A 20,933-nucleotide genomic window follows, 5' to 3' on the forward strand; every position below is an offset into this window, starting at 1 on the left:
CACACAAAGGGTTATTTCAAAGCTTCATTTCTTTTCTGAGTTGGTTCTGTGATGTGTCTGTGCTTATTCTTTTCATGACATTCTAAACATTATTTTCTCAACTTCAGTTAACCGTTCAGTTAACGGTTAAAAGAGAAATACTGCTATACATCCTAGTTGAATTGCATTTTAGGAACATTATTTATAAGTTTTCAGTCTTCCACATTAACAGAGAATTAGGATAAGATTGGCCATTTCATTTTTGTTCATAACATTAGAATCTAGAGCATGTTCTTTTCTAGAGGCAGATGACTTCATGATTCTTCTTCATGAAGACCTGTGCTCACATTACTCTTCTTCAAGCTCTCAAGGGAGCAGAATTGCCATTTACTTGAACACATTTTCATACCTTCTGAAAACTCATCTGTTTTCTGTGTGTACATAGATATTAATTGCAACATGGAGAATGCTTTGCAAGAACCCCAGAGTCCTTCACTCTCACATGATGGATATTAGGTGGAGCTGAAAGTCATGAAGATTATTGAAGGCTGAAATATTGCACTTTTTCCAAAAACTTTAAGCTCTGAGCATTATCAGAGGCATTAATTGCAGTTTGATTTTCCAGCTAGGCTTTTTTTTCTTTTCCAACATATGAAACAGCCTTAAGTTATCTAACTCAGTGTTGTTTTCACTAAAAGAAGGTAATCAGGATGTCAAAATCATGTTTCCTAGAGATTTCTCAGATAGATTCTAGGATTTGTCTGTATGTAAATCATATTCCTTGTCATTGAGTTTCTTCTTCTCTACCTAAATTTACAGTTTGGTATGTTTAAATAAAGAAGAAGAGAGAAAGTGATATCAGGAAATTTGCACCACATCATTATGTATCTGTCAAATGGACGAAAGTCTTTTGACTTGATTTGTGGCATCATCATAAATGAATCTTTTGAATTTTCCGTTTTGCCAGCTCTAGTTGCAGTTATTACTAGGCTTGAAATATTTTATCTTAACTCTGCTGGTATGACTAGAGAATCGGGAAAAAGTAAAAATTAAGGATAAATTAATCCTTGGATGATCCATTTTAAAGACTTTTAAGTGAGTGGAGTGATCATACTGCAAGGACGAGTAGATCAAAAACTTGTTCTTTCTTAAAATTAAAATTTTTAACTGTGTCCAACTGTGTTCTGCATGTAGGATCATAGCATTTCTGCTTAACCCAGCAGAGATTATTTATTGAAAGTGATATCATAGCATTTCTGCTTAACCCAGCAGAAATTATTTATTGAAAGTGATAAAATGCCTTTGGAGGATGATATAGGTCTATCCCTATAACAAAGAATCCAGAAAGAAATTGCATCCAAAATACTCTTTCCAGACTGTAACAGCAGGAAATTAAATATCTCTGCATCATGGCATGGAAAAGAATCAGTTAGACAAGAATATAGTTCTCACAGCATTGAAGCAGACAAGAGTACTATATCAGTCATAGGATCTCAGGCAAAATGTAGTATAAAGACTACAAAACTTTAATAGTGTTATAATATTTTCAATGTGGAATTTAGATTATTTTTGGCCAGAGATTTATATGATCCAAGAATTATTGGCATATTCTAATATTTATGTCTATCATAATGGAGCCACAAATGGCGCTATGTCATGTTGGTCGTTAAGTGACCGCACCTGATTTTACAACCTTTTTCCCAGTGGTTATTAAATCTATGTGGTAGTGATTAAGTGAATCCATTGCCTATAATGAGTGTGTTTTTGTGAGAAATTGGAAGTAGACACTAGTTTCCAGAAGGGGAGCAGGAAATATAAATCATAGTCACATGATCACAGGGCACTGCAAACTACTGTAAACTCAACAGTGGGAGGAATGTGAGATAGTGACTTCAGATATCAGGTTTTTCTTATTTTGAATTGTGTAATTCAAAATTATACTATATTTTGTGTAGGAAGGTGTTTGCCACAGAGGCAGTTCCATGTTTTTAAATTATATTTAAAGAAACCGTGCTTGTCTCAGATGTTTGAGAAGGTGCAGTCCCGCCACCAGTAAATGCAAAATTCAACTACAAACACCATGCAAAATTCAACTACAAACACCATGCAAAATCCAACTACAAACAATTTCTGATGTACTGGCCTTAATATACCACATTGACTTTTTCTCCAGGCTGAAAAGCTGTGTATAATCAGTTATCAGGCTTTGACAGGCAGCACTAATTCACAACAAATTAAGTGTATATTGTGTTCAACAAAAAAAGGGGTACAAAGGGAAGGAAGAGTTATGATAAAAGCAGTAAATCTAAGTTCACTTAACCTTAATACTTTTGCCTGACTCTTCAGCATTAAAAAATACATAAAGATCAAACCTCTGCCCATAGCAGTTTGGTCTACTACAGTGATGACGAACCTTTTTGTAAACACGTGCCAAATTTATGTATGTGTGTGCTATTGTGCGTGTGCCTGTGCCCCACAATGCAATGCACCCTGCCCACCTGTACAAGTGCATGTGACTCCCCAGCACATGCGCACATGCCCCCCCATATATCCACACATGACCCCCACACACAGATGGGGGAGTTTTTGCCCACCCAGGCTCCAGAGGCTTTCTTCAAGTCTCTGGGAGGGCGAAAATGACTCCCCCCAGAATTCAGTTTATTACCCTCCCCAGGCTCTGGAGGCTTTCCTGAAGGACGAAAATTAGCTGGCTGGCGCACGCCTGCGCGCTGGAGCTGGCGCCTCACGTACCGGCAGATATGGCTCCTTGTGCCACTGTGGCACACATGCCATAGGTTCGCCATCATGGGTCTAGTAGTTAAGGCACCAAGTTAGAAAGCAGGAGATTATGAGTTCAAGTCCAGCCGTGAAAGCTAGTTCAAGTTAGCCATGAAAGCCGGCTGGGTTTCACTTTCAGTCCAATTCACTTCACAGGATGGTTGTTGTGGGAAAATAGGAGAAAGGTATGTTGGATGTTCTCGCCACCTTGAATTATTTGTAAAAATAATAAAGGTGGGATTTAAGTTAAATAAATAAATAATAATAAATATTTTTTTTTATTAAAAAAAAGCTTTAGCCCATTATTTCCTTTGCAGTCCTGCTACCAAATGCTCAAACAGTCCTCTAAAGTGCTTCCTTGCTGATCACCTATTTTGGGAAAGCAGCCAATATATAATATTTTCTAGCATGCATTTCTTTTCCTGTTTATTCATTTTTAAATACTGCCCTTGCTTAGCCTTGAAAGATGCATTTTTACCACCTTCAAAACTTGATAATTGATTCTCATTATTGTGATCATATACAAATGCTCAATACAGCTAGAATACATGAATGTTTAGATTTCTCAAAGTCCCTAAAGGGAATCATACCAGGAAAAATGGTATAAAAATATTAGTGTAGTTAATGTGACTGCTTTTAGTATTATTTGGTCGTAGCTCCTACCTTTTGATGAGACTGTGATTTAAAGGTAAATAAATACAATGTTGAGGGAATTTAGAATTAATTTGACTATAGATTGTATTGAGTAATGCAAACCTAAATGGATCAATCCACGTGTTGATTATCTGAATACCTTTCTTAGAATCAAGTCAGCAAATAAGTTGGAATGTAAAATCACTTCCTGAATAGTTTGTAACTTGTGGATTTTAATCTAGTCACATATATATATAAGTATATTTACTCACTTTTAAGAAATAATCAGGATTTTCTGACCAGGAGACAAAAATTGTAGTAGTGAAATCTTTATATCAGGGTTCCAAATAACATCCAAAATTAAATCAGAGTCCAAGGCAAAGTATTCCTCAAATTTCCAATTTATTAAGAGAGTCACGTTAGCACATCTGTGAAAACCCGAATGTGAGCTTCCTGAGTTTTCCCCACCCAGTTGAAAGTTCATGATCTTGCCCAACACCCACAAGTCCATCACATGGTCCAATCTTCCACTACCATGCTGGCAGTTCCACCCATCCAGTTCTGGTCAGGTGCAGAGGTGTAGAGAGACAAAGGATGACCTTGGATTCTAGAAGGGAATTTTATTTTGACAACATCATATTCTACTCCTTACTATTCCCCCTCCCAATTCCCCACTAATGAAATAGCATAGTAGAATAGAATATTAGTGTGGCAAGACAAAGATCCTAAAAGGAACCGGCTGCAGGCCTGACACTTTATCCAATAATGCAATATTATAATATTTTGCATGTAGTCATCTAATGATTAAATATATATGTCTAGATTGTGCTAAAACAATTCAAATGTCTAGATTCTGCTAAGATCAAATATGAACTATTAAAATATATGGCATGAGCTATGAAGAGTGTAGTATATCTGTATATTTTTTTAAAAAAAACTACAGTGCAGTTAGGCAGCCAGATACAAAGCTAGTTAATGAGCAGATGGAAAGGAAGGGAATTTGTTGCCAAAGCAAGGAGAAAAAAAGACAATGAAAAAAATCAGTGTGATGCTTTTAAATAGATATGCAGTTTATTATCAAGTGGAACTTGAAAAAGCAGGGCTAAAGGAGTATTCATGCTTTTGAACTTCAGAGTTGGAGAAAAATCTAGAAAACACCACAACCAGCCAAAGAAACAAATAGATGTATCATTGAACAAATCAATCCGGAGTTCAAGACACATTTGACCAGGCTCAAATGCACATATTTTTGACCTATTATTTGAAAATCTTGGTTTCTGGGCAAGTCTATAATTCTGTGAAAGGTGGAAGGAAAGAGAAGATCTAGCAGTGAAGTGGATCAACTGCAGTGGATGCACCATTGGAAAACCTGAAGGACCAGTCTACAAACAGATCATCATGGTGAAAATCTAAAATTGGATATGAGCATTATTTATCAATCAATTGATCAGCCTTCCTTTCTTTATATTTCTGTAACATAAGAATCCTGGTAGATCATACCATCATATCATTCTGTGATATATACAGATAGTTCTCAAATTATGATCAAAATTGGGATCAGAATTTTGGTTGCTAAGTTAGTTAGTTAGTTAGTTTGTTTGTTTGTTTGTTTATTTATTTATTTATTTATTTATTTATTTATTTATTTATTTATTTATTTATTTATTTATAGGGTATGTATGCCGCCCACTCTCAAGAGACTCAGGGCGGCTTACAGATAAAAAGGAAGGGGGGAACATACAAAAAATTAAAAAACAACATTAAAATTCCACAACATTCATAGCTTAGGATGGGGGCTGGATAAATCAACAGCCCCAGGCCTGGCAGAACAGCCAGGTCTTGGTCGCTTTGCGGAATGCCAGAAGGGTAATAAGGGTCCAGATCTCCACAGGAAGATCGTTCCATAGGGCCGGAGCAGCTACAGAGAAGGCCCTCCCCTGGGGAGTCGCCAGCCGACATTGACCGGCAGATGGAATCCGGAGGAGGCCTAGTCTGTGTGATCTTATGGGTCTCTGGGAGGTAAATGGCAGGAGGCGGTCTCTCAGGTAGCCAGGTCCTATACCATGTAGGGCTTTAAAAGTAACGACTAGCACCTTGAAGCGTGTCCGGAGACCAATAGGAAGCCAGTGCAGCTCGCGGAGGATAGGTGTAACGTGGGTGTACCTAGGTACGCCCACTATCGCTCGCGTGGCTGCATTTTGGACTAACTGAAGTCTTCGAACACTCTTCAAGGGCAGCCCCATGTAGAGTGCATTACAGTAATCCAGTCTTGAGGTGACGAGGGCGCGAGTGACCATCCGAAGGGCCTCCTGGTCCAGATAGGGTTGCAACTGGTGCACCAGGTGAACCTGGGCAAAGCCCCCCCCCCCGGTCACAGCTGACAAGTGATGCAGTCATTAAGTGAACCCTCACATGACCTAATTTCACAACTATTTTTACTGCAGTCATTAAGCAGTAAGCAGTCCTTTTGCTCTATCAATAAAGGAGATTTTTAAATAAGTCATGCAATTGAGAAATGAAAATCCAACAGTTAAGAAACAGTTTTACTCTCATCTTCCAGAGTTGGCATTTCTAAAATGTGCCAATTTTATACAGACTTTTTAATAATGCATTTTTCAGTACAGAGACAAAGCAATTAACTACTTTATTACATTTTTGAATTGGTGTCTCCATCCATTAGATCAAGACAGATATTTTTATGATTTGCTCAAATGTTTCCTGTTGCAAAGATCTTAAGTATTAAAAATGTAATTAATTGCTTAATAGACATTCTGCAACTTTGAAGGCAACATACGTACTATTGTATGCAAATTTTATACTCCGCTTCCAAGTTATGAACTAAACACCAGGATGTGTTATATAATTAACACATTAATTAATTCCACAGAAAAATACGAACAATGGGAAATAAAACATGTAAACTATAGGAGAGCCAATTTGGTATAGTGATTAAGAGACACTAGGCTAGAGACCAGGAGTCTATGAGTTCTAGTCCCACCTTAATTCACACTCCCTCAACCCTAGGAAGAATGCAGTGGCAAACTACTTCCAAAAGTCTTGCTAAGGACACTGTAAGAATTAGTGCAGACCATCACCAAGGGACATGAAGGCACACACGCAGCTCAGGTTTCAAAATATGCTGAGAGAGGCTTCTCCTCTCCAGTCATAGCATGATGAGGGAAGGTCCTGTGCTTTGCATATTAACACAACAAAGCAGCCTTTTTTCCCTCAGTGTTGAGAGTGGCATGCAGGTGAACGACATAGGAAGGATGCCTGGAGGTTCATGGGAGGTGCTGGGGGGGGGGGTTCAAGATAGAGTGTGTTGGTGTCATGGGGTGTTGTGGCCCACCAGTGGCCAGCGGAACTGGCAACAGATTCGTACAGTGAGCAGGTTGGAGAGGAACATGGGCCAGTCCTGGAGTCTGGGGAAGACTCTCATGAGGGCTCTGTAGGGCAGAGATGGGGCCAGGGCTGTCTGATAGTTACCAGCTGCCTTGGAGTCAGACATCAGTGAGGCAGACGAACAGCTGGAGCCTGTTCCTAGTGTGTGCATGCACACAGTTGCCAGATGAAGGGAACAACTAAGGAACAAGGGTCAACTTGGGAGTAAGGCCACAGGTGGACGGTGAATGGCCCCTCCCATAGGGATTAAAAGAGGAGCAAAAGGGGAGGGGTATTTGCAGGAGACAATTCATTCCTGCATTCTTGCCAAGTATTGCGGCATCCAAAAGACATAGGCCTGGCCACTCTCCAAGCCTGATAAAGGTTGGTAATTATGAAATATCTTGACAGATTGTGTGCCGGGACTTTACTAGAGAGGAATTCACTGTAAATTAAATAAAAGGGGTTTATGGGGGCAAGAACTCTGCTTCATGCTGCTGGGAAAGCCTAGGTCAGAACATGGGGGTTTATAAAACAACAGTGTGAGTCAAGTAGGGTTGGCACAAGTTAACAATGCATAGAGGTTACAGGTGCATGAGAGTTACCACACTTTTTGAGGATGAAACTAGGGAGGGTGGGCTGAGAAATGTGAATGCAGGTACGCAATAGGTGCTGTGCAGGTCAGGGATGGTGTATGGGTGAGAAGGCAGGTGCGCAAGAGATGCCATACAAATGAGGGAAGCAACATGCATCGGGAGGGGAGAATCCAGTCAAGAATGGTAAACAGGAGTTCTTTCCTCCCTTACCCCTTCCCTTTCCAGCAGACAGTAATTGGTTACTGCTGGGTAAAGAGAGAACAAGGGATTGCAAGTCTGACTGGGAACATTGAAAATGAAGATCACACAACCGTAGCAGCAGCCCAGCACACAGTAGCAGCCAGTTGCACTTACACAGCCGCAATCTTAAATATCATTCCCTCAGGAATCGCGAGTCCCTAATTTTGGATGCATTCTGTAACTTAGCTCATTTGAGTTACCTTCATTCAAAAACTGTTGCCCTATGATGCATTATTTCACCCAGTTAAAAGTCATGACAATGCAAGTTTTAGTAGTATAGAGATACGATAGCATACATACTTCAGGCTTTTAAGAAATGTTTTACAACTGATATTCCCAAAAGAGGCTAAACTTGCTAGTAAGCCCTAAACCTAGCCTATTCTATCGAAAAATATAGTACAATACAATAAAAATAAACTACAGTAGTTGAAGCGTTTATATGCTTCCCATTATAAGCCTGTTTCATCAGATCTCAAAATTGGTTTGAATCATTTTTTCTTTATAAATCTCACATTCAAATTCATTCTTGCCAGATCCAGTAATCAAATTTAAATTGGGCCTTAACTAATTAATATACCCTAGTAACATCATTAGTAGCCTACTGGGGATTCTCGTTTCTTTTGAAAAATTAATACTACTGCTGTTTTGTAGTGGTAGTTCTTGGTCTTTTACTGTTTTAATGACTCCACTAGAGACACAAAAATAGAATGTCTGTATTTTAATAAAGACATCTTATATATTTTAATGCAAAGATGTCCTCAGCATTTTAGCATGACACACAAAGTCGAGGACAAAGATACTTTGCCTATAACACAAAACATCTACCCACTGAGACACCTATACATCAATGAGAATAAATAAGAATATTTATTTCTTACATGCTTATACAGGAAAATTTAAACGCAACAACTACCCACTGAGACACATACATCTTTTACAATACATAAAATATTTATTTCTGATATGCTGATACAGAAAGGTTCAAAGTTTATTAGCAGGGCTTCTATTTCAGGCAGTTGTATCTTGGTCACATATTCTTTACAGACTTAATTATCAGCTTAATTTGTATATATATTTATCTATGTGAGATATATTGCCAAGAGATTAAAAATTATACTCTCACATAAGGAACCCATAGAAGGATCCTTCAATCACATATCTTCTCATAGTTTCACACAGGGTGCTGTGAGTAAGATTGTTTGCTCTAATTGGCAAAATCTTTTCTATTGAAATGTCAAAAGGTAGAGACAGATTGGAGCAAATATTTGCCCCCAGTTGGTGCAGTGTGGGCCAGCAAAATCTCAACTGAAGACATGTCCATGGTCTAATAGACACTAATGGTTCACCCATAGGAAGTGTTTCCTCGGCAGCAAGTGATGCAGAACAAGAACTTATGGAAGACGCAGCCCAAGGGCTACTTGATAATTAGACCCTCGGGACATGCAGTAACAGGCTGAGCAACTGTTTTCTGGGAGCTCTTGCCTTGCTGTTGATAATGCTTTGTTGAACTCTGCACAATGTTCCTCCCTAGTTAGGCTATTGTGCTTCCTGGGACATCTTCAAAATAGCAATCAGTTCCATTGACACAGGTGAGGATGCTCTGTGAGACAGCATGGGAGTAAGAAGAATAGGGACAAAACAAAAAAGTGTTGTTCAAAAGGGAAGGAATAAAAATAAATTCTGTTTATTTTAGCAGAACTTTATTTTAGATTTGGCAAATGATTGTGATTTGAGCCCAAGCAATGGTATTAATGTCTCTACAGTTTCCTGTTTCTTTCAAATTAGGTATAGTTTCTATCTTTACATCACTTAGTCTTTTAATTGCACTGACATTTTATTCTTTTTACTTCCTTATTACTGGTATAAATCAGTAGGAAAGTCTTTGAAAAAGAGGGTAATTGTAAGCTTATCTCAGCCAGTTGCTCTGGTGATTGTAATAGATACCCAAATTACAACTGAGCTAGTATCATATTCTCCATGGGACTGCCTTTAGAAAGGACTTGGAAGCTGCAACTGCTACAGAAAATGATGGCCAGATTACTGCCAGTGGAGAATAATATTTATTTTATGCTTGCTGCACTGGTTCTAGGTATCTTTCAAGAATAGCCAGGATATATCAGGCAACACCTTGGCAATATTGAATTTGCCTATATAATTCAAACTTCTAGAGAGAGTCTACTGCAGGGATGGTGAACCCTTTTCACCTTGGGTGCCAAAAGCACACACGTGCATGCTATTGCATGCGCACCTGTGCCCACCTCCATAATTTAATGCCCCCTGAGCATGCATGCATGACCCCACCCTCATGCATGTGCGCACGGCTTTCTTGGAGCCTGGGGAGGGTGAAAACTGCCTCCACCCACCAGGGGTGGGTTTCGACCGGTTCGCACCGGTCCCTGCGATCCAGTTGGTCGCCGAACCCGGAAGTAAGTAACTTCCGGGAACGGCGAAGCCCCCCCCCCCCGCGCCCGCATGCGCCTGCACACCCGCGCCCACTCCTTACCCGGTTTTTATGAATTCTGCGCTTCTACGCATGCGCAGAATGCATACAGCGCCTGCGCGATCCTCCAGGAGCAGCTGGAGCATCGCGCAGACGCTAGTACGCATGTGCGCGGCACGTGCGTGCACGAGGACGCCGCCGGCCTCGTTCCAACCGAACCGGTTGGAACGGGGCGAGAAACCCACCCCTGCCACCCACCCACCCCCGGAGGCCCTACAGAGGCCGGAAATGGGCCATTTTTTTCCCTCCCCAGACTCCAGGGCCTTTCTAGGAGCCTGGGGATGGCAAAAACAGCCCAACATGCAAACCAGAAGTTTGGGAACAAAAATCAAGGCTGGAAATCAGCTGGCCAGCACACGCATGCGCACTGGAGCTGACAGGGCAATGCCCGCGTTCCCTCAGAAATAGCTCCGCGTGCCACGAGTGGCATGGGTGCCAAGGTTCACCATCATGGGTCTACAGTGTGTCATATATTTTCAATCCACCATATATTAGATACATATACAGTGACCATCTTGTCTTGCAAAAAGAAAGAATAAACCAGAAAAAGGGGGCAAATCTGAGAAATTCATAAGGATAAAAGAATAGTTTATATTTATAATTTTATTTTTCAAAATAAAATTCAAGGGCAAAAACCAGAATACATAATACTCCTCTCCCTACGTTCCTCAAAATAAGCTTGCAAAGTGGGTTTAAAGACCCCAGCCAAAATTAAGCCACATCTTAAAGTTGTACTTGACTCCATCTCACTATGAATTACACAAGACTGCGAAAACTGCTTCCCAGTGCTCTACTAGCTTGAATTGATTGTGGGTGTCAGTAATCTTAGTTGATTTGTGAGCTTTTTTTAAATACTGCTTCAGTTATTTTATGTTGGCTTTTCTGTGACCTACTGGAGTCTTGCAGGATTGGGGAAGTCTATAAAATACTGTAAATAAATAAAGTCCTAGGTGACACACGGCTATAGATTCCTGTAGATCTGATCCAAACAGAAGCAGCTTTATGCCAGTTTTAGTTTATAATTTCCATTGTCTCAAGTTAATTTTCTATCCCAATTCAGTGTGTTAATGTTACTGTATAAAGACATCCTGGACTTGGCTAGCCTACTAGTTTTAAAAGAATACTTATCCCACAAATTCATACCTGTTCACCAAAGTAAACATCATAACAGAATAATAGAGTTGGAAGGGAGCTTGGAGGTCTTCTAGCCTTAATTTTCCAAATTTAGCAGACTTCAGATACAACAAACTACAATTAGTTCAAATTGAATACCTAAAGAATGTCTGCTGTTTCTGAAATAGTCCAGACAATTAACATAATTGTATTAGTTTATGCTATTCATAACTAATGTACTTGTGTTGTTGCATTTATGAATATATTTTGTGTGATGAAGCAAATGATATAAATTGATACAGTTGCCTTAAAACCTTCAATTTTATAATGGCGTAAATGGTACAAATTGATAAAATACATTGATACAAATAATGTCAATTCAGATTTAACAGTCATTCAGAATTAACTGAAATTCCTTCTCCCAAATGATCTGTCTTTGTTTGATTAAACCTTTGGTTAAAAAACTATATTCTACTCTCTCCTTTTATCTTTTACTATTCTGAATTCTAATTATGATTCTTAATTACTATTCAGAATTTGATATTCTAATTAAAACTCAGAATTTCTGAACTTTCAGAATTTCAAAATGGACCATATACATTTTGAAAAGTCTTGCTGAATAATTTAGTTAAATTGTATTTTTTTAAAAATCAGATTTCATATCATACTGCTATCATTGTATAAAATGATTTGGGGAAATGTTTCATGTAATAAATCATCTTGGTGTACCAAAGACCTATGTGTGATACTTTTAATGAGATCCAGATAGCAATGGCTGGGTTCACTCTAGAATAGTCAGGAGAAAAATATGTATTTATGTCCAGTTGTTTATCTCTTCCCTATTAAATTCAAAAGAGCTACTTGAAAATATTACAAAGCAACAGCTATCCCCATGCAAAATGATGTTTCTTTAACAATAAATTGTGATTACTATGTATTAATGAGGTACCAGATTGATTATAATAAGGGTATATTACAGTCAATGATAGAAGCAATATGTAATAAAGGAAGCCATATTGGAGGGGGGAGATGGAATGAGCCGTGGTAGCGCAGTGGCTGGAATGCAGTATTGCAGGCTGACTCTGCTCACTGCCAGTACTTCAATTCTAATCAGCTCAAGGTTGACTTAGCCTTTCATCCTTCCGAGGTCAGTAAAATGAGGACCCAGATTGTTGAGGACAATACACTGACTCTGTAAACCGCTTAGAACTATAAAGCACTATGAAGTGGTATATAAGTTTAAGTGCTACTGCTATTTCTATGAACATGTCAGAAGAACAAAAGGCATCATGGAAGCACAATTAAAGAATAAATATCTATTTAGTATTAAATGAAGTCATTATAATTTCTCCAACCGTAGGGTTTATTTTTCTCACATATCCTTTTATCCTTTGAGAAAAAAAAGTAAAGGATGCCTATGAAAAGCACAAGTAGTATGAGCATAATATAGAGAGAACATGGCCATTTTTATCCTTTCTCAACTTGTATGTGATAAACCAGTTACTCCCATTCATTCCTGGAACAGACTGAGAACCTTACTTACTTACTTACTTACTTACTTACTTACTTACTTACTTACTTACTTACTTAACCTACCTACCTCATTCTGCATCTATCCCATCTTTTTTCTGATGGGTGGCATAAATAGACGTGATCTTAAGTTATATCCACAGAAGAACTGTGGATTCATTCTGAATTCTCCATGTTCATGCTCCATTTTCAATTCCTTGCATTTGCATGAATTTAATCCCATATTCAACCTAATGTTATCATTAACTTGAGCAAAAGCATTTTAATAAAAACTATTGGGATGGCTTTTGCTCAGATGTTAAATCAATAATAGTTGAACTCATTGCTGTGTCCAATAGTGTATGCCATTTTTCATAAATCATCCATTTTCATGTTCATCAATCATCCATTACAGCTGGAGAATGGAAACCTGTTGTTGGACATAGAAGAAAATCTTGGTAGAATCACTCAGGTAAGCTAATTCTCTGTTGTGAATATAATTGTTCCTAAAACTTTCAAGGGTCTAAATAGACATTAATCACTTAATGTAATAAGGTAGAAAAATACTGATTTGCTAATATATTGCATCTAGGAGCAGACATTGAATAATATTTTTTTCATGTTATATCAATGCACATACAAAATGACATGGGAACTAACAGGATTCATTGTGAAATATTGTGTACAATTGATGGAATATAATTTTAGTACAGTGCAACCTATGGATTATCTGTATGATCAATTCTTAATGATTTGGTGAAATAGATTTAAAAATAATTCTATGCCTCCAAGAATTTCATTTAGATTTGAATTATGACCATTTATCATGAAGCAATGCTCTAATTTGGCAGATGACCAATAAATATGTCTATGTAATAAAATATTGAACTATAGCTTATGATGGGTAAACATGAAATTGCCTACAACTGCTATCTTTTTTGGGAGGAATGTGAGAATAGAACCTTTTAAAGGATATTAATTAAAAATTTCATTCTGATATCTTTAAGATTTAGGTCTGCAATGAAATTTTAAAATGTTTCTGCACTTCTCTTAAAACAGATACAACAGCCTGAAAATTGTCCAGCAAAATTCATTAGAGAAATTGTGTTGAAACAATATAAAAAGTATAAAATGTAAGCTCTTTTTATAAATTTGTTGGCTGACTCAGTGGCAAAGTTAGCGCCTCCTGAAAATAACATATCTTGTTCCATGTACTTATATACATAGAAACTTAAAAAAAAAAAACAGTCTGAGAAATATCTGTGTATACAGTCTATATTCAGTGTATAATATACTGTGCTATGAAAAAAAGTTAACAGAATAGTCTAAGATGAATTCAAGGATATCACCAAGACATGAAAATTTACCTACTCAGGCAAAAACAAAATAAGTAGCTTGAATATGGTTATGATTAATGGGAATCAATAAGACAAAACAAAAGAGCTATGGATTAGATACAGATATGAGAAGGACCTATGCTGCAAAGCAGAATTAAAGAAAAGTAAAAAAGCATAGATGTAAAACAAAAATAAAGGAAAAAACAGAACAAGTATCTTCCCCTGATCCCACCTAAATCGAGGGATTGTGTGAGTAACAATTGAATGATATTGTGGGAGTACCACTTCTATATTTGGGACAGTGATTACATTCATTGACCAGGTAACTCATTAACATCACCCCTCTCTCCAGCTTGGTTTATATATGAAAGAAAATCTGCAAGCTCTCTCTACAAAGCTAAAAGTCTGCAAATCTCCAAAGACTTCAAATCTTTCCAGAGCTATTCAAAGGAATTTTTTTTTCTTTTTTAAAAAACTATTTAATCTATTTGAAGATTCAGTTCAAAGAAGTGTTTTGGTCTTTGAATCAAGGCTCTTTTTTCAAGTTTACATAGTCATATTTTATATAATATTAATAAGCTATCCTTGCTTTTAAATGCAATATATACACACCATTCTTCAAATATTAAAGGTCTTAAATGACTAGATTTAGTGCATGAAAGAATTAATGAACTTGGTTTATTTTAAAAGAAGTTAGAAGTTGTAACAAATCTTTTTTCAAAACTCTGTATGTTCAGCAGGAACAGAGTTACCATTCATAATTCCCTGATTTTGTAAATTGATTATTTTTCCATTTGTTTTACAGGGGGAAAAAATCCTCAAACTTAAAAAGAGGATGACCAAAGAAGTAAACATAATTCATGTTTCTAAAATATGGCATATACATTCATTGTTCTATTTACATAGAACATAGGATATTTACTGAGCGACACTAGAAATGTTTAATAGAGAGACTTATATATCTTAGTATATGCAAGTACATTGGCGAAACATTGGACTAGAAAATCTATGCAAATATGCAAATCAGGGAAATGTTTATATTAATTACCGTATTTTTTGGAGTATAAGACACACCAAGATTTTGAAGAGGCACATTTTTTAAAAAAGTTTTTGTACTCTGCAGACCTCCCAAAAATGGTCCATTTTTTGTGAAAATGGGCACGTTTTTTAAAGGCCTAAATAACCTTTAGGAGGCTTGTAGAGTGCTCCTGGGGGATGGAGGGGCCAAAAATGAGCAAAAAAGGGGCATGTATAGCCTTTAGGAGGCTTATAGAGTCTTATAGGGGCAAAATTGAGCAAAAAAGGCCTATTTTTTGCTCATTTCCCAGCCCTCCCCAGCCCCTAGGAGCACTCTGGAAGCCTCCTAAAGGCTATGCACGCCCATTTTGGTGAAGGGGGCAGGGTTTCGGGACACCCAAAATGCTGTATTCAGTGTATAAGATGCACACAAATTTTCAGCCTCTTTTTTGAGGGAAAAACGTTATATTCCGAAAAATACAGTATATTTTATTATATATCCATAGTCAGAAAGATTCAAGATTGAAAATTTGTTCATATTTATGTATAGTATAGTTTAAGAGCAATGAAAGATCTGAAAATAAGGTTGTTCAGATGTGAACAGCTGAAAGCAGCCATAGGCAATCTCATAGGCCCTTCTATTTCAGTATTTATTAATCTCAGCCAACATAGCCAATAAGGACATGCCTGAATTGTAGCTTACAAATATCTAACATACCAAGTTGCCTATTCCTAGTTAGAGAAAACACCTGTTTGCAAATATTTAAAATTCAGCCATGTGCTGAAAGAATGTCTGCCTATCAATTGCTGTATATAAGATGTTCCATTGATCCAATCATCATTTCTCAATCCTCATAGGGGCTAGTGACTTGACTTATAGTTTTACTAGGATCACAAATACCATTGTCTTATGAACAATAAATAATTGGTTCTGTGACTGTCCAGTTCTCATTATTGCAAAAAATATTTTAATATGCAATTATCATAGGAATAGTTTCTTTTAAATTCGCATGGAAGCGGGCAATCTTCTGATTTACTTCTAATAAAATATGTACTTGCGAAGAAACTTATTAGTGTTGAAACAGACTAAGTATTTATATTGTCAATTTTTTAATTTCATTATTTACATGCTAATGCAATTTCTCATCCAGTTCATCAGTTTGTCACATCATCATGTTTTCTTTACATCTTTCCATAAATAATTCATTGTGCAGTTACAATTATAATATACATAGGTGTGCTACATTTGCAAATTCAACTAAAGGTTGGGTTTGCTAAGCACTTGACTATCATTCAGAGCTAGAGAAACATGTAACAAATTTCACTTTGCCAAAGATGCTTGCCTTTACAATAATTATGTTCTTATAATGGTGAGGATTATCTGAGTTTCGATTTCAGACATAACATTGCACAACTGGTTTTTCACCTCTGAAGTCGCAATTTGCATGCTTGTAACCTGATTGTAAGAAGTACAGGATGTTTTTATTCATAGAATAAAAATTTAATTAACCAAAGTGCTGCTTTATAAAAGCACACTTGAATTCTAAAAGCTGAAGAAGTATTTTTCTGTAACAATTGGGAAATAAATCCCTTTTAAGGAGTAGGAGTTTTCTGTCTTCTTACTGCACAAGAATTGCAACTTCAAGAAATGAGTGGCATTAAATGAAGCTTTGTATAATACAATGGATCCTCCTCCTCTATCCTATCTGGTACTTATATAAGGAAGGACTAGTAGTATTTTCATGTTCTTCTGGGAAAAACTAAGTTTCCCTTTAAATACAGCAGCTACTGACATTATCTTGGATGGGGGGAAGCCAGCTGAAATGCAACCCTAGCAAGATTTAGTGGATGTAAGTTTTTATCCCTGCCCATCGGGTTAGGAGAGTTGACATCTTTGACTCTGGATGAAGTAAACTCACCCAGATGTATCTGGTGCATGGCTCCTGCTAGAAGAGTAGATGGCAGTCAGGACAAAGGGGGTGGTGGTTATACAGAATTCATCTTGTGTGCCAAATGCAAGTATTTCTGCCTTGTTCGGAATCATATACCTTAATTGATTTATTTTTTTTAATTTACACTAACTTGGCCTCAACAGTTAGCATCCTTTCCCTGAAATGTGTCCATAAGAAAACAAACTTAAAACTCAGAAGCCACTTTTTTGAACAGTAGTTTCTAAGTTACTTTACACGTTCTGGCCATTACAAAGATATGAATTATATTTGAAATATATATTTGAATTGTGAGTATGAGTAAATATGAAAAGTCCTGCAAACATGGCAGTTTACATGGTTCATATTAATCATTGTATCTCATTTCCTTTCAAAGGGACAAAACTAAATATCTTTCATTGGTGGTGTTTCTGAAGACTAATCCAGTGCTTTTCAATCAAATTATAGATATTATTACTTTCATATCTCTTCTGGATATGTGATTAAATGTCATTTTTATTTATACCGATTACAAATTGTTTTATTGGAGTTGAACAGAAGGCCATCTATGTTTACTGTTGGTTTTATTTATTTGTTTGCTTATTTAGTTTGTAATATTAATATTCCTATTTTCAGTGGCTCAAAATAGGATATAAGACAATATTTTGATAATGGAATGAACTGTTTCAAACAGTAAAAAAGTAAGATATACCAATACAGAGGATGAGCAGAAATCAATGCATAAGTGATAGTGCAAAGCTTCACAAGGAAGCTTTCTCTCTATGTTTGATTTCTGACAAGCAAAATCAATGGGGAAGCCAGTTTCACTTAATAACTATGCTACTAACTTTAACAACGGCAGTGATTCACTTAACTGTGGCAAGTAAGGTTGTAAAATGAGACAAAATTCACTTAACAAATGTCTCACTTAGCAACAGACTAAGATTTTGGGCTCCGTGGTGGCTGTAAGTTGAAAATTACCTGTACAGAAGTCAAATTAATATTTCTATACTGGGTGAATAGAAAATCCCTTCCCTACAAAAAAACCCCAAAAAATATTTCTATGAAAAAAGATACTAAAAATTAAATGTAAAATACGGCGTAATTTTTTTAGTGTGTTCCCCTAGTACCCAAAAACTGGCAATCAGTACCTAAATAATTTACTTTACAATAGATAATGTTGACAAATTGAACTTGTTCTCCCTCTTCCATGGATTATAAAAATATGGCTAATTCTGTCTTATTTTGAAATTATTTACAGGCTGTTCCCCAACTAGAGCTGTTTGGGGATATGTCCACTCCTCCTGATATAACCTCTCCCCCTGTAAGTATTGCTGTTAAAATTGCTGGGTTATTTGTTGCATGCCAATGTAAACATTTTTATAATATCAATATATAACACATTTTGATATTCATGAGAAAGACTGAAGACTGAATTTGACAAAATTCCAAAAAGGGTTACAGTCATATTACCCAGTTTGAATTTCTTCCTCTATAGCATTGCTAATTATCTTACTTTTAAAACCCTAATTACTTATGCTAATCCCCTGTGAAGTTACTAAAATTACACAGCTTTGGACTTTTATGAAGAAACAGGTGCTGAAAGAATTTGCATATATTTTAGAAGATGCAAAAGAACACTTTCGGATTTTGCCAAATACCTACAAATTTTATGAAAATTTGGTGATACTATTTCTCACCCTGTTTCTAATGTTAGGTAGCTTTCCTGGTTACTTGTTCACATTTATCTCCTTTCTTTTCTACTACTCCCAACCATCATCCACTGTTGGCTTTTCTCGTTCACGCACTAGCTCTTTTAATTAGGGAAAGGATATGGAACTAGTTCTTGGCAATGAAAGCAGCACATGAAATATGACCTGTGACAGTTTATCAAGGCATTTTAATTGTTTCTTGTTTTATAGACCCCTGCAACTCCAGGTGATGCCTTTATCCCATCTTCATCCCAGTCACTTCCTGCTGGTACAGAGGTATTTAGTTCTGTACCTTACAGCACTGCTGCTGTACCCTCAGGTAAATCTTTTCCATCAAGCTCTTTAACTGGAAATTTGAAGCTCAGTCTGGGACTAAGGGATGTTGTTGTGTTACACATCAAAACATTGGAAGCCCTAGATAGCTCTTGTATGATTTGTAATTTTACTAATTAGGTACTGATTCATACGTCTTTGCTCACATATATCTGTAACATATGACCCATTACAGACCTAACATCCCAGGCAGAATGTTCACCTCATCTCAGCCAATTTTTGTTTCAATCATTCTTATTTTGCAAATTTGGGGGAACCCTTGAGAATTTGATTTTATAATCAAATTCTCTTAATTATTAGAAGGCTGTTTGATCCTTAAGATTATTTCTTTTTCTTTGAAGAGTCAGTAGCACTAAAGGATGAAAACTATTGTTCAGTACTCTTCAGAGACCAAAATGCAAATTTTGTTAATATTGTGTCCCACTTTTGAAGCTCAAAAAGGTTTACAGATGTTAAATTTATTTGTTTCCTGCTATTTTTGAATTCTGAAACAGTTGCCACTGTCCCACTGCTAGGTCAAGGTATAATTTCACTTTTATGCATAAAGTATGCATATTTTAAGCTGTACATAGCTCATACTTTAAAAGCAAAATTCTGAAACACTCCTATGCAAAAACATTAGAATTTACTTGGATTGTGGCAATTAATAATTACAACATAGTCAAAAACAATGCTTTTATTTTAAAAAAAAGGCTGAATATCTGTGACTTAAATACTGGAATATAATCCAGGATGCTTGGCTCTAGTCCCTCTTTATCTGGATGATATTGAATCAGTTGCTGTTTCTCAAGTAGACCAACTTTACAGGGTTGCTTGAAAGTAAAAAGGTAGGACTATTTGTCTAAAAGGAAGATAACCCTGATAATCACCACCTAATAAAGATTCAAATCAGTGGTGGAATTCAAAATGTTTTACTATCGGTTCTGTGGGCGTGGCTTGGACATGGCTTGGTGGGCATGGCAGGGGAAGTATACTGTAAAATCTCCATTCCCTCCCCACTCCAGGGGAAGGTTCCTGCAAAATCCCAATTCCCTCCCGATCAGCTGGGACCCAGGAGGCAGAGAATAGATGGGGGCGAGGCCAGTTAGAGGTGGTATTTGCTGGTTCTCTGAACTACCGGTTACTCAGAGAAATTTGGTTGGTTTTAAACTGACAGCAGTTTTCATTAGTTGTAATTATAAATGCTCACATGGGTTTTACTATAGCTTCTCAGGCCTGTCCTTCCAAGGCTATCTGTGGTAACAGTAATAGAGTTGGAAGGGGCCTTGGAGGTCATCTAGTCCAAACTCCTGCTCATGCAGGAGACCTGTATTAGGGATTTTAACTGCCAAACTGCTGACCTTTCTGATCGACAAGCTCAGTGTCTTAGCCATCTAGTCAGGCCTAGTGAGTAGTCAATCACTTCTTCTTAAGACTTAAACTTTGAACAAATTCCCATAGCTTTGTGATTCAGAGTAATATCAATTTTAGCTAATTTTAACTCATAATGAAAAAGTAATATCAAAGTTCAGAGATCCTTGAAGTACAAACTCTTCTAGCAATAGTGGCAAATATCTGTACCTCGGGTATAGGATGAGGGTGAAGGTTCGTTCTCCGAGCTTGTGGGTTGGTTTCCGAACATTTTGTTACCAGGTTAGGTAACATCTTTAGTCGATGTGGGTATGTCAAGTGAGGGTTGTGGTAAGGAGGTTATATCAGGTCAGGGTCATTGGGAGGTGAAGTGCTGATGGGGAGGGTTGCGTGGTTTGGTTGAGGGTGGGTGCTGTCTCTGGTTGGCTGTGCAGTTGATTTGGATTCTGAGGGGTTATGAGCGGTTGTAGGTCAATGTGTCTGTTGATGGGATTGCTTGTAGAGTGCCAGGCTTCGATGAACTTATG

At 37.1% G+C, this 20,933-nt stretch overlaps 1 protein-coding gene across 14 annotated transcripts in view; it reads left to right on the forward strand.

Moving 5' to 3' along the window:
* DAB1 (DAB adaptor protein 1) overlaps window positions 1–20,933 on the forward strand; it is a 788,454-nt gene that overhangs the window by 749,457 nt on the left and 18,064 nt on the right. For 12 of the 14 annotated variants that reach the window (XR_015697263.1, XM_087719600.1, XM_087719599.1 and 9 more), the window contains 3 exons: window positions 13,145–13,201; window positions 18,273–18,335; window positions 18,934–19,042. Coding sequence is in view for 13 of the 14 variants with exons in the window: in XM_087719600.1 (XP_087575726.1) it covers window positions 13,145–13,201; window positions 18,273–18,335; window positions 18,934–19,042 (229 nt within the window). In the remaining variant the exon portion in view is untranslated. The remainder of the gene's footprint in view (window positions 1–13,144; window positions 13,202–18,272; window positions 18,336–18,933; window positions 19,043–20,933) is intronic. The other 2 variants (XM_087719603.1, XM_087719607.1) reach the window with 1 other exon arrangement.

The sequence above is a fragment of the Thamnophis sirtalis genome, unplaced genomic scaffold, assembly GCF_051295495.1.
Source record: "Thamnophis sirtalis isolate CommonGarterSnake01/CBP01778 unplaced genomic scaffold, rThaSir2_p1.2 scaffold_7, whole genome shotgun sequence".
In the NCBI taxonomy this organism is placed as follows: Eukaryota; Metazoa; Chordata; class Lepidosauria; order Squamata; family Natricidae; genus Thamnophis; species Thamnophis sirtalis.